General features: G+C 41.2%; 1 protein-coding gene across 2 annotated transcripts in view; it reads right to left on the bottom strand.

Annotated features, from left to right (window-relative positions):
* Window positions 1–14,831, bottom strand: part of PSD3 (pleckstrin and Sec7 domain containing 3) — a 338,824-nt gene that overhangs the window by 77,943 nt on the left and 246,050 nt on the right. For both annotated transcript variants that reach the window (XM_087814210.1, XM_087814211.1), the window contains one exon: window positions 860–1,053. In XM_087814210.1, the coding sequence (XP_087670336.1) occupies window positions 860–1,053 (194 nt within the window). The remainder of the gene's footprint in view (window positions 1–859; window positions 1,054–14,831) is intronic.

Here is a 14,831-nt window from a genome sequence, read left to right as displayed (position 1 = left end):
CAATGTCTCTCTTGACTGTAACCTAACAGAATGTGCTAGCACATGAAGAAAAAGTGCCCAGTCGCAGATGGAAGCGGTGGCACTGCCCCTCCCAGCACTGCCTGTTTGTGTCTGCGGGTGGGCCAGGACACCCTAGAGGAACAGCCTCTAATTTTAGCATACATATCGGCTTATCTTAGCCTGCTCAACCACATCAAATTGCTATTTCATGCTGCAAACGTAATTCTACACATGGAAACATACTCCGTTTCTCTCAAATCTCAAACACTGTCAGTAGATATTCATGTTTCATACTCTACAGAGTCAGACGGGACTCCTTCCGTCTCCCAATGGTGCCACGCTCACCGACATGGCACCTATGGCACCTACCCATTTCCCACAAGGGCCAATTCTTCAACATGCGCTTGAACCTCTCAATTCTTTCCCTCCCCACTTGGCCTCTGGGATTTTATTCCATTGAATATTTTGTGTGTTATAAGGTCAACCTTTCCCTTAACCACCAGAAATGTAACTGCCATGAGGCCTTGTCCATCCCATTCGCTGCTATAGTTTTTGATGTCTAACACATAGTAGGTACTCAAAATTATTTGTTGAAAGCAAGAATAAATGAACAAAAAGTTGGAAATGAATAATCTGTAAGAAGTCTTCCATTATGGAGTTCCATCATTCTACTTGGAGGAGATCAGGTGCCACAGTGATTCCTGACTTAGGGGTTTTTATCGTATTTTAATAATAATTTTCTAGACCAACACAATATAATTTTCCTTTATCTTTGACTTTACTTCATGTTAATTCACTTTAAATGTTGAGCCTAAAGATGAAAGAAATGAAACAGATAATGCCAACAGATGATGCTTACTCTTCTTTCCATCCATATCTGCGTGGATCTTCCGGGCCAGGAACCCCCTTTTGTACACGGCGGCGTTTGGGTCGTGGGGAATGTCCAAGAACGGGTTGGTGGTGCTCCCAATGCGGCTGATGGTCTTCGGCTGTGTTCCATTCGCCTTCTCATCAGTACCTTCAGAGGGAGATTTTTTTTTCTCTTCATCATCTCTAAAGGGAGAAAACACCAAGATTACCACCACCTGCCACAACATTCAATGAACAGTTATTTAATGTGAGAAATGATCGTGCTTTCTAACGGTTCAGCGGCCTTCGTGACAACCAAGATCATAACAGCCATCATTTACTAATTGTCTCTGGTGTCCCAGGTACTAATGATTATGACAATCTTGTAAGACTGACATTAGTAGCCTAAGCTGAGAAAAGGGAACAGACTCAGTGTTGAAATAAATACCAAAGGTATAGATTAGTAATTAAAGGAAGAGGTAGTGAGGATATGATTGTAACACCTCTAGAGCCTCTGCCCTTTCCACCCATGACCGTGCCTTCTTGTTTGTCTTCGTTCAAACGAGTGGAAGTTCTTTGGCAGACTATGATTCTGATGTTGATTTTTGGTGTCTGCCTGGTCTAGCGTAATGACAAGCATACAGAATACAACAAATAATTATAGGTTAAGTCCAAGGACTAGTATTGAGCGATTCTTGCCAAATAACCAGGTTATTTTCAAATATCAAAATGCCAGGTAAAGCTACCAGTGGGTTAGGATGGTGGTGCCATGCAGCGCTTTGGCCTCTAAGAGCTATTATTTCCCGAACCGCCACAGAAGTGGGGGGCACCAATCAGCCATGCTTGGGATTGTGATGCACTTGATGTGAAAGGAGAAAATGATGGTTCCATTCAGTGAATACAGAGGAAGGAAGAGAGGAAAGTTAGTAAGTGCTGATCTACTGCAGGCCCACAGTACAGTTAGAAGAGCATTTGTCTTAGTTGCCCTGCTTTAATTTCCTGAATTACCCCTGGTTTCATTGTTTATTAAACTTTGATTAGTGAATCCTTTTATTAAAACTTCAACCAAAATAGCCACCAATAAAATATGCTTAAAAAACCCCACAAAATTAACAATCATCAAAAGTGTTTATTTGGTGATCAGAGAAAAATAGTCTTTTTTCCCCACTGGTATTTGATAATTTTGAGATATATGAAAATAACACTGGACTCTAAGACATCTTTATTTTATTTTAAATTTTATTTTGAAATAATTTTAGATTTCTAAAAATAGTACATAGGGTTTCCATATGACCATCACCCCATTTCCTATTGCAAAAATTTCAAAACAAATTAACATTACAAAATGATCAGTTGAACTTGACTTTATCAGATTTTACCAGTTGTTTTTCTTTAATTGATATTTTTTCTGCTCCAGGATCCTACCCATTATCCCACAGTACATTCATTTCTCAAGTCTCCTCCAGTCAGTGACATTTCCTCTGTCTTTCCTTGACACACTGAAGGGCACTGGTCAGTTATTTTGTAGAATATCCCCAGTTTAGGTTTGCTTGATGTTTTCTCATGCTTAGGCTGAGGCTACATGTTTTTGGGAAGATGCCATAGGTGATGTACCTTCTCAGTGTGTCAGATGTTTTGTTATCAGGGACATTAACCTTGATCACTTGGTTAAGGTGGTATCTAGCATGTTCCTATACTGTAAAGTTATTTTTCTTTGTAAATAATTTGAGGGAGATATTTTGTGACTATGAAAATATCCTCATTCTCTTTAAACTTCTGACCACTAATTTAAGCATTTATCGGTGAGTCTGACCACTAATTTAAGCATTTATCGGTGAGACAATTGTTGTGGTGATCTAATGGTGATTTCATTTCCTTCATTTCTCCCAGATATCTAATTGGAACTTTTCTGTAAGTATGAACAGTATTTAAATTTTTCTTTGGGTTACAATTAAACAGTATTATTATTTAATTTGTTCATATTTTTCCAGCTTTGGCCTTTGGGAGGTCTATCAAGTAGGCTAGGCACATAAGGTTACTGAGAACTTAAAATGTGATTAGTCCAAATACAGATGTGCAGTTAGTGAAAAAATACACACCAGGATTTGAAAGGATTAATACAATAAAATGGAAAATAATTTAGTATTTTTATACTAATTACGTATTGAAATGGTCATATTTTGGATACACTGGGTTAAATTAAAAAATACATTTTAAAATTAGTTTCCCTGTTTATTTTTACTTTCATAATATGGCTACTAAAACTTTAAGTTACATATGTGGTGGCATGCATTACATTTCTCTTAAACGGGGCTGTTGTTAGAAGGGCTTGTGTATTCTATGACACTGGAATATTAAAACCCAAAGACAACAATAGGACAATAGTTGGAGAAATGTTGACCAGAGTACAGTTTAGTAAAACTCTGACAGTAAGTGAAAATATACAATCCTGCAAAACAGGTATTCTTAACATTGTGAAGGTTAATGAAATGACCCTGTCAGGCTCTGAGAGTAAAAATCTACCCTGAACAGAGACCCAGGTTGGCACCAACTGGTGGTGGCTGTCTTTTGGGCTTATATACACATGGGTGTGTGATGGCTGGGACTCCCAGGATGGAAGTGATGCTGGAAATGCGGCGAGGACCTTCTCCTTCCCTGGAGTGCCCCCACCCCCTGCACCCCCTTCTCCTTTATTCCTGCCCTTCTCCCCATGTCTCCCCAGTCCCCTGAATGTTTGCCTGGTTCCATCTGAGACACGGAATTGGCAGAGAATAGGAACGAATCACGTTATACCTGAACTCACACTATTCTTGATTGCACCACTGTGGGGTTTTATTGTTTTTACGGATATGATAAACACCAGTGCCTCCCCATAGGGAGGCCGCTTCCACAGCATTTAAAAGCAGATATAAATGAACATAATGTACTGATAAAAGTAATTCTCTAAGTAAAGTTAACTCATTGCTATAGAAAGCAGCCCCTTAACTATGCTTTCCTGTGTACCCTGATCCACTGGGGCATTTTCGGGGTGACAATACAAAGGATTTTGTTAAAAGTAAAATGGGGAAGACCCAACAGGGCTCTCTGTCTTGATTGTGAAGAGAATGAGTCATACATGAACATTTTGTACATTTAAAAAGATTCCTAGTAGAGTTTATTCTACGAGATTCCAGACATATCAACACCTTACAACCTACAAGATTCCCCCAAACATTCCTCACACCCGTCTGCTCTCTGGGTGACCAAGTGTCTCATTCATCGGGTGGTCCAGGTCCACTCCATCACGCTGCAGGTCACCTCAGGAATGACAAAGCTCTCGTGCTGACCGTGGGTAAGCTTTCCCCTGCTCTTCTCTTTCTAAAGGGCAGCTGTGAATCATGAATTCCCCACACTCTGCCTTACTCATGACAGGAGCTTTTCTTTATAAACAAAAAAATTAGATAAGGAATGGTACAAATCCACAGAAGTCTGATATTTCACTGGAATTCCACAAAGAATGGCAAGCAGCTGCTTCCTAAAGTTTTACAAAAGCTGAATATTGTGAATGACCCAGGCACAGAGCAGATTATGAAGTACCCCTTTTGGCAAGTCTCATTACAGCGGGTTTCAGTCCCAACAGTGGTTAAGCTAGCCCCAAACTCGAAAATTAAGTTACCTTGAAGGGCCTGTTATGTGGAATTCAAATACTGAAAATAAACTGTTGGGCTTTTGTGTGCGGGGGTGGGAAATAACAGTGAAAAAGAAATGCTTTCTGGAGCAGAGCTGGAATATTACTCAACCTCCGAATTGTCACGAAGAATGTGATAGTGGAGTTGGACAAGAAAGTAAGTTCAGGTTCACAGGGCAGGAAAAGTGAAGAGGGCACTGCCAGCATTCACGTGTATATGTGCATGTCCTTTGTTTACTGTAGTAAAATACTTAGCATAAAATTTATCATTTTAACCATTTTTAAATAGCACAATTCTGTGGCATTAAGTATAGTCACGTTGCTGTGAAATGAAAACTACTGACTAGCTCCAGTATTTGCATCACCCCAAACTGAAAGTCTATACCCGTTAAACAACAACTGCTCATTCCCTCCTCCCTCAGCCCCTGGCAAGGACTATCCCACTGTGTCTATGGGTCTGACTGCCCGAGGTACTTCATATAAGGGAAATCATACATTATCTGTGACTGGTTCATTTCACTTAGCACAATGTCCTAAAGATTCATCCATGCTGAAGCACATGGCAGAATTTCCTTTTTAAGGATAAATAATATTCCATTACACACACACACACACAATTACATAATTACATAGATCTATAATTAGACCACATTTTGTGTGTCCATTCATCTGTTAAGGAACACTTGGGTTGTTTCCACCTTCTGGTTACGATGAATGCTCCTGCTGTAAACATGGGTATACAAATCTTTTTGAGTCTTTGCTTTCAATTCTTTTGGGGATATACCCAGAAATGGAATTGCTAGAACATACGCTAATTTTCCCCCCAAATTTTTTGAGGAACCATTTTATTGTTTTCCACAGTGTCTGCACATTTTACATTTTCACTGACAGTGCACAGGGTCCCTTTATTCCCCATGCTCGCTAACACTTCTTTTCTGGTGCTTTGATAGTACCTATCCTAATGGGTATAAGGTAGTATCTCACTGTGGCTTTGATTTACCTCTCCCTAATGATTAGTGATGTTGAGCAGCTTTTCATGTATCTGTTGGCCTTTCATATATCTTCCTTGGAAAACTGTCAATTCAGGTCTTTTGCCCATCTTTAAACTGGATTACAGGCACATGACACTTAACAAGGGGAATATGTTCTGAGGGACTGGATATATACTCAGCAGTTGGTGGGGTTATGAATTAGCTTCCCTGCCCTGGTGAGGCAGCAAGAGGACACCCAGGGCCTACATGGCTCATTTTTGGGGGGCCCTGAATCAGGCAAGAGTGTGCATTGAATATCCTGGTCAGATGGGGCCAGTTGTTTTGCTCTGAGACAGGAAAAGCCATGGGCTGTGCTCCCTGTTCAAGTGTCACGAAAAGCAGGCTGTTGGATAGACTCTGCAGTCTCTTCTGTGTGCTGTATGGTAAGGTTCCCCGGTTGGGTGGACTGAAGACTTTATTCAGCAATAATTGGGCTACAAATTAGTCTCCCAGGCACAGTGGGAGAAACAGCTCCAGGGCTATAATGCTCTTTGCAGTCTTGACTCAAGCCATCTGTGCCCCCAGGCTCTCTGGCTGAACAGGGCTAATGGCTTTGCTCTGGGGGTGATCATCTCTGCCTGCTTGCCTCTCGGCTGGAATTGCTGGGTTATGCAGCTTCCAGGTGTTCTCACCAGCCCTTCCTGTCAGATGTGGCTGGGGGACCTGCTCCACAGTGGGTGGGGCTATGACTCAGCTCTTCTGCTTGGCTGTGGGCAGACCAGGCTCCAGGGTCAGAACTCATTTAGGAAACCAAAATTAGGCAGACCTGCACCCTGCCAAATTCCCTGGTCAGACTGAAATGTGGATTTGGTTCCACAGATGAGCAAAGTTGCTGGTTGGGCTCTGCAGTTAAGAACTCAGACAGCTAAGATCTGAGTGTTGGTTATTAAAAGTTGCCCTCCCCTTCTCTGTCTCACTCAGATCTCCAGTGGTTGAGCCGTATAGATGCCCCTACCATTGCTATGGGGCAAAACCAGAGAAGGGGCTCCCACAAAGCAACCCATAATGCTGGGGGCCTGGATGTCACCCCAAGCACTCTTCTCACTGGAAGAACTGTAGGCTTAGGGGTGACCTCTCAGTATCGTGCTGTGCTGGCTTGAGGGGAGGGGCAACACGGCCTATAGCCATTCCTCTTACCCTTCTAATTCAGTCTGTCTTGGTCTCTGTGGTATGGGGTGGGATGGGGATGGGGGTGGGGGTGTTTCAGTCTCACTTGGAAGTTCTCAGGTTCTCCCAGTGATGCTCTGTCCATGAATAGCTGTTAGTTGTTCTTGTGAGGGGGAGCAAAGTCAAGAATGACTATGTCACCATCTTGGTATGTCTCCTCATTATTTCTGAAAAATAACATCGCAGGGTATAGAATTTTAGGTTGGTGAGTTTGGTGAGTTTTTTCTCTCAACACTTGATTTCACTACACTCTCTTCTTGCTTGCATGGTTTCTGAGAAGTTGAATGCAATTCTCATCTTTGTTCTTCCATAGGTAAGGTGTTTTTCTCCTCTGGCTTCTTCTTTCACAATTTTTTCTTTGACTTTTTGAAGTTTGTATATAATCTGCCTAGGTATAGTTTTTTTTTACACCTGTAGTTTTTATCTTGCTTGGTGTTCTCTGAGTTTCTTGAATCTGTGATTTGGTGTCTAACATTAACTTTGGGGAAATTCTCAGTCATTGTTACTTTAAATATTTCCTTTCTCTCTTCATGATATTCTCATCATATGTATGTTACACCTTTTGTAGTTGTCCAACAGTTCTCAGGTATTCTGTTCCAAACCCTCATCTCCAGTGCTTTTCTCTTTGCTTTTCCATTTTTCAAGTTTCTACTGACATATATATTTTTAAAATTTATTTTTCAATTACACTTTATATTCAATATTATTCTGTATTAGTTTCAGGTATACAATATAGTGGTTAGACAATCATATACTTTACAAAGTGTCTTGCCCCTACCCCCCAGTATTTCCAGTACCACCTGGCACCATATGTAGTTATACAATATTACTGACTATATTCTCTATGCTGTACTTTACATATCTGTGACTACTTTGCAACTACCAATTTGTACTTCTTAAGCTCTTCACTTTTTTCACCCTGTTCCCCAGGTCCCCCTCCCCTCTGGCAAGTGAAATCATATGGTATTTGTCTCTCTTTGACTGACATATTTCATGTCACATAATACCTTCAAGGTCCATCCATGCTGTTGCAAATGGTAAAATTTCATTCTTTTTAATGGTCAAGCAATATTCCATCATGTAAATGTACCACAGCTTTTTAATTCATTCGTCTATTGATGGGCACTTGGGTTCCTTCCATATCTTGGCTATTGTAAATAATGCTGCAATGAACATAAAGGTGCATTTAATATTCTTTCTAATTAGTGTTTTGGGGTTTTTTGGATATATAACAAGAAGTGTAATCACTGGTTCTTAAGGCAGTTCCATTTTTAATTTTTTGAGGACCTTCCATACTGTTTTCCACAGTGGCTGCACCGATCTGCATTCCTACCAACAGTACACGAGGGTTCCCTTTTCACCACATCCTTGCCAACATTTGTTGATTTTTTGATGAAAGCCATTCTGATAGGTGTAAGGTGATAGCTCACTGTGGTTTTAATTTGCATTTCTCTGATGATTAATGAAGTTGGGCATCTTTTCATGTTTACAGACATATTCCTAAGCTCAGAGATTTTCTCAGATGTGTCCAGTCTACTAAGGAGCCCATCAAAAGCATTCTTCACTTCTTTTACAGTGTTTTTGATCTCTAGCACTTCTTTTTTGATTCTTTCTTAGAATTTCCGTTTGCCTGCTTACATTGCCCATCTGTTCTTTCATGTTGTCTACTGAATTCATTAGCGTCCCTGGCATACTAATCTGTTGTTTTAAATTTCTGGTCTGCTAATTCCAAATCCCTGCTACATATGGTTCTGAAGCTTGCTTTGTCTCTCTCCAAACCATGTTTATTACCTTTTAGTATCCTTGATAGTCAGAGACAATGTACTGAGCAGGAGTTGCTATAAATAGGCCTTTAGTAATGTGGTAGTTAGGTGGAGAGAAGGGAAGTATTTTATAGTTCTGTGATTTGTTCTCAGTCTTTGGTGAGCCTGTGCCACTGAACTGTGAACTTCACAGTCCCCTCATCCCCTACCTCAGCATCAAGCAGAGTACTCTCTCATTTCTCCTCCACTGTGTGGCAAACCCAGTGGTCAGGCTTCTCTCTGCTTCTTTAATTCTGGTTTCTCAGTCCATGTTCAAGTCAGGTAGGCTGAGCTCATCAGGCTTGGCAGTCGCCCAGATCCCCATTGCATTCTCCAACTAACTTCCCTAGGGCACCTTGCGCTTTGGGCTGTAGAGCAAATATTTGACTTCATTTGATTTGGTACCCCTCTAGCCAGAATATTAAAGACAGGAGTGGGCGTATGAGTCAGATCCAAACCCCATCTTGAACCTCCAAACATTACCATGAACATCATCATAACTTAATTTCTTAATCTTACAACCACCCTAAAAAGGTAGATGTTACCATCTCAGTGAAAAACCAAGGTTCAGACGGGAATCTCACGTAGGCAGGACCCATGCTACGTGGCTACGAAACCACCTTGGGGCTGTTCACAGCTATGCTGAGTCATAAGCACAGTGAGTCTTTATGGAATGACAGTAATGGGGTGTTGGACTGTGGTGATTGTTATATAACTCTGTAAACTGACCCAAAACCTTGAAATTGGTCACTTAGATGGGTGAATTTTATAGTATGTAAATTATACCTCAATAAATCTGTTTTAAAAAAATGAACATCGTGGTTGAGTGTAGGACCAGAATACTAAGTCAGATATCATTTGAATATTGTGATCAGGTGATTGTTGGAAAATAAAGTGAAGAAAAAACATATTAAAAATGCACCCACTTGTCATGGGGTTTTTATTATATCACATCATATTATGCCACAAGGCAGGATGAGTTGAAAATGGATCCGTCCTTGATGCTTAGCAAAAATTAAAAAAGCATGCATATTTAAACATTCTGATAGAAACAGGAAATGCATTTTATTTTCCATTATTTTGTGTCTTATTTTGACACAGGCATCTTAAGTGTAAAAATTCCAAACAAACAGAACATGCTTTTATGAAAAATGTAAAGCTCCACCATTAGCTCTTTAGTGATGAACGCTCCTAGACACAAGGAAGCAGCAGGCCGGTACCTCAGCTTTCTGAAATAAAAGATCCGATTGATGTAGAGTGACTGCAGCATGCTTTCTAAACTAGGAAATTTTAACTATAGATGTTAGATTTTTTTTTTTTAAGTTGTTGGGACTACACTGGGGTTGAGCCAGATGTTACATGCTTCTAACAGATCTACTAGGGAATTTTTAATGGGCAACTAATAATAATTTCCTCAAGTATTACTGATATGAGGTGAAATTTTCTTCACCTCTGAAAATGTATATATGTGTGTATATCACAATGTACACACACAAAACACTCCATGAAATCCCGACAACTACTGTCTAAAATATTCAAGGCACTATATTAGCCACTGCATGTATACTATGCTTCATTTAGAAATTACATTGTTTTCTTCTTGTGTCATTCTTTAACAAAAATCAAAGGCTTAGCAACTGCTAAGATATAAAATTCTAAATCATCAGCATATTAGGAAGTAAAACCATTTTCCCTATATCCCAACTTCCACGACTCACTGCACCTCAGTGATTTCAAAATTGCTCTGGGACAAGTAGGCTACTAACATAACTGCATCCCATCTGCTCACCAACCTGTCTGCTCTGCATATTTTGAAGTTAAAGATAATGTGAAGCAAAGATAACAATATTTATAAGTTATATCACTTTCACCATCATCTCTGTGGATATTAAAACTGTTATAACAATAAATTCCTTAAGAATTCTAAATATCCATCTCAATCTCAGGTTTGAGATGCACTGACACAGAAAACAGACTTTTCAAAAAAAACTTACACTATTAAAACTAAGAACTGGATGGCAAATTCTTTCCAGTTTCCTATATACCTGAGTTCAGCACACTTGAGATGGCTAAGAAAACTGGGAACTCACAGATTAAGTGTTACATGTGAGCTATGATTTAGATTCTTAGTAAAATTACATTTCCTAGAGCTATGTGAGAAAAATCTCTCTTAATTCTAAACCCTGAAATCTTTCTTCTTTTAAACACCAAGAGCCAGCAGCTTGATCCACATACAGTGTAATTTTTAGCTAATGAATTGTTAAGTGATATCAATTCTTTAGCTCAAAATCTCCTTTAAGTTAATGATCATTTTTTCATAACTAGGGAATTTCTCTTTTTCTTTTCTTATCTAATATTTAATGAATTTCATTGAATTTATAAACAGATCAACCCAATAATATCCTTTACACATCCACTATCTATATTTAAATTTACCCTTACTCAATATTCATCCAAATTGTCTTCTGAATTTGTTTTCTAAATTTGTGAATGCCATCTAATATTTGCACTAGAATTTTACCAAGAGTCTGGCATAATGTAGCGTATTTTCCATGTTAGAAATGTGAGGATAATTTAATGCACAGAAATGATAGTGGGAATGTTAAATCTTACTCTGTTTTTTCAGTATTTCAATGAGGCACAATGCATAGCTAGAAAATGTTTAATAATATGAACACCTCAAAGAAAGACCTGAGTTTTATTCATTCTTTATAGTCAAATTTTATTAATTTTTTTAACGGTTAGTTTTCTTTCTACCAATAACGTCTAATGCCAACCCTCCTACCTCTTTCCCCACGCAAATTTTTCTTTATATACTTACTGTATTCATTATATCTACAACCACTGCCCAACTTATAGCAATTTTTCTTTGTCTTAGTTTTCTCAGTAGTAATTTTCAACCTACAGGAGGCTATTTGGAAGTTTAACATGAGAATTACTTTTGGACTTAATACCACATAAATGTCTTGATCCAAAATGGCTTGAGTAAGAAAGTTTTCATTTATGTATATCTGCTATTAAGAAACACTATCCTGATGAACAATTTCCTGCATCTAGATTCACCAGGGTATTAGGATAATAAAGTAATTTAACAGAATAACTCATTGTAAAAATGAGTTACCATGATTTATCTTCTTTTCGGAAATAAGATAATTTTACCTCAAGTTAAAAATATTTTAAAATATGACAAAGCAGCACCCTTTTCTTTAGGATACAAGTTCAAATATAACAGGCATAGATAGGGGATTTCAATTTTTCTTCCTAGAGGGCTCTGACATTGGCAAATAAGAAATCAGGGAGAATTATAACAAAGAGAAAATGATAAAGAAAACTTAAATGCAAAGCAATAAATTACATTCATAAGCTAAATGTGGCTCACCCAAATCAGTCCAAGTTAAAAGAAAAACTCTCTGGACTGGAAATAAGACTATCTTTTGAGATGGTCACTCCCTACAGAGCAACGAATGCGACTACATTTTAATTGATACGTATTATTACCTAAAATGAAATTAGAGTCAACACTGAGTTATGTAAAATATGTAAAGGGACTAAGTAATGAAAGTGAAAGTTCTGAAACGGTTCTTTCCTTGGAGAAAGGCTTTTTTTTTCAGAGACGGCATAGCAAAGAGACTTCGGAAGCAGCTGTCAATTTCAGATGCAGGCCCCTGGACTGGATAAAAAATTAAAGTGCCACGTGAAATAAAGTCCTGGTTATTCCATTGCCTGTATGTGTCATTCTCAACAACACACACAGAGGAAAACCCAGGGAGAGGCTCTCACACTCATAATAAAGAAGAGGAAAGGTTTGGAGGGCTTTCTCTCCTCCCTAAAACCAGCCAATAAATGGGCAGCACTGGCTTCTGAGAAAACCAGCCATAAGGAAAGTTCCTAACAGCAACAACAACAACAAAAGATAAAGAAACCAAACAATGAACTGTTGGCATTTGAAACCACATTTTTTAAAGCTCTGGGCTCTCATCGCACCTGATCTGAAAAGACAGAAAGTTTCCAAAGTGCCACCGCCTCACCCAGTTACAGGACAATTTGATATGCGAGGGCAGACAGGAAACTTCATTTAGAGGCAAAGGTGATAAGGAGTTTAAACTGCTCTTGTAAAACGAGTTACAGGGTAATACAAAATAGCAAAGATTCTCCCATAATACAAGGTTATAAAATGTTTACTGGGAGTCAGAGAGAACAACTGTTCATAAGGACGAGCCCGGCAGGTGGCGGGCCAGGCGCTGCGGGAGCGCGAGCGGCGCGGAGCTCGAAGCACGTGATTGAGAACTAGCTTTACTGGGTCTTAATTAAAGTGAGGCTGGATGCATTGTGAATATTTTAAAAACTCAGGGTAAGAAAGACTTCTTGCAGTTCCTAAATACTACTGCACAATAAGAGCAATGAAGGAGAAAGTCCATCTTCCTAATGAGTAATGCCGAGCTCCTTCCCCCTTTTCCGTTCACTGCCCTGTTCTCTGAAGACCCTCGCGGAGCTCAACTCCCAACAGCTCTCCCGTGTTGTAAGATCCTGCGCCGAGGGCCCCTCACTTCGCGCCATCGCATCGCCGTCAGAGAGAAGCGCCTTCCCTTCCCTTCCCTCCCGGCACCGGGAGCTGTGGGACCTCCTGGGGCCGGGGTCCCCTGGCCTTCCGCACCCCTGCCCTCTGGGCTCCGCAGCACCCCGCTAGCGCAGGGCAGCTCAACGCTAGTGCAGGGCAGCTCAACGCTAGCGCAGGGCAGCTCACCAATAGTGCAGGGCAGCTCAATGCTAGCGCAGGGCAGCTCAATGCTAGTGCAGGGCAGCTCACCGCTAGTTAGTGCAGGGCAGCTCACCGCTAGCGCAGGGCAGCTCACCGCTAGCGCAGGGCAGCTCACCGCTAGCGCAGGGCAGCTCACCGCTAGCGCAGGGCAGCTCACCGCTAGTGCAGGGCAGCTCACCGCTAGTGCAGGGCAGCTCACCAATAGCGCAGGGCAGCTCACCGCTAGTTAGTGCAGGGCAGCTCACCGCTAGTGCAGGGCAGCTCACCGCTAGTGCAGGGCAGCTCAATGCTAGTGCAGGGCAGCTCACCGCTAGTGCAGGGCAGCTCACCAATAGTGCAGGGCAGCTCACCGCTAGCGCAGGGCAGCTCACCGCTAGCGCAGGGCAGCTCACCGCTAGCGCAGGGCAGCTCACCAATAGTGTAGGGCAGCTCACCAATAGTGCAGGGCAGCTCACCAACAGTGCAGGGCAGCTCAACAGCAGATGCTTCATGAACGAGCAAGGGGCAAGGTGTCTGGGGAAGAAACGGCCACTGTCCCTCCAGAGCCAGCGGAGGCCCTCGCAAGGTGGGTTAGCTAACTGCACGCTTCACTTCAACTTTTACCTTTTCCTCTTCGTACGGTCCACCCCCCCTCCAGCCCCCTTGTGCTCTCATTAGGCAGGGAATGTGTCTTTTTCATATTTGTATCTAGGGCACAGCACTGGGCCAGGCCCAGACGCAGCGGCTTCAAGATGGATTGGGCAACAGATGAAGGAATGATCCTAGCTACCTAACTTGCCTGGGGGAAGAATACTAGTAATTCCAGGAGCACTTAATGAGACCAAAATTTTAATATAAACCTCTCTGAGCTCACACTGTATCAGAAGCTGGCATCGAGACTTTCAGACACGATCGCTGCCCAGCCAAGACGTTATGGGTATGTGGCCACAGAGAAGCGGGGCGGCACGGGGCTGGCTGTGGGAGCAGGGTCCCCGGGGAACAGATCCTGCCTCTGCCACGACACTAACCGTAACTTTGGACCTGCTGATGAATGCTCCTTGGCTTCATTTCCTTCATACATGAAATGAGAACACTGGACTGAAGCAGTACTTTTCAAAAAAATTTTAAGTACAGATACCTTTAAAAAGAGAAATATTAAGTAGAACACCAAATGTATAGTTTACAAAGATAACAGGGGGGCTGCTTTTGTCAGTTGAAAGAGGAATGAGGCTTGTGGGAGGTGGAACTGAGTCCCTGTTACCTTCTCCCTTCCCCTCACTCACTCCGCTTATGGAGGCCCCAGCTGTCTGTCCTCTAGGGCTCCATGGAACCCAGTTAGAAAACCAATGAACTAAAAACCCCCGAGGTCCCTCCAGTTATAACATTCCATGATTCTGTAATTCGATTTCTTCTGAGGTTCTAAAATCAGCATCAAGATACCTCCCCTGCAGGTATACATTTTCCTACAAATTCTGTAGCAGTATCTTTGTAGCTAGGCTGGAATTCAAACCCAAATCTATCTGACTCTGGGATCTGGGACCTGAACACGATGCTCTGTTGACTGGTCAAGACAGCAA

Source organism: Miniopterus natalensis, chromosome 2 (genome assembly GCF_054644295.1).
Source record: "Miniopterus natalensis isolate mMinNat1 chromosome 2, mMinNat1.hap1, whole genome shotgun sequence".
Taxonomy (NCBI): Eukaryota; Metazoa; Chordata; class Mammalia; order Chiroptera; family Miniopteridae; genus Miniopterus; species Miniopterus natalensis.
This window is presented reverse-complemented; position numbering and strand designations above follow the sequence as displayed.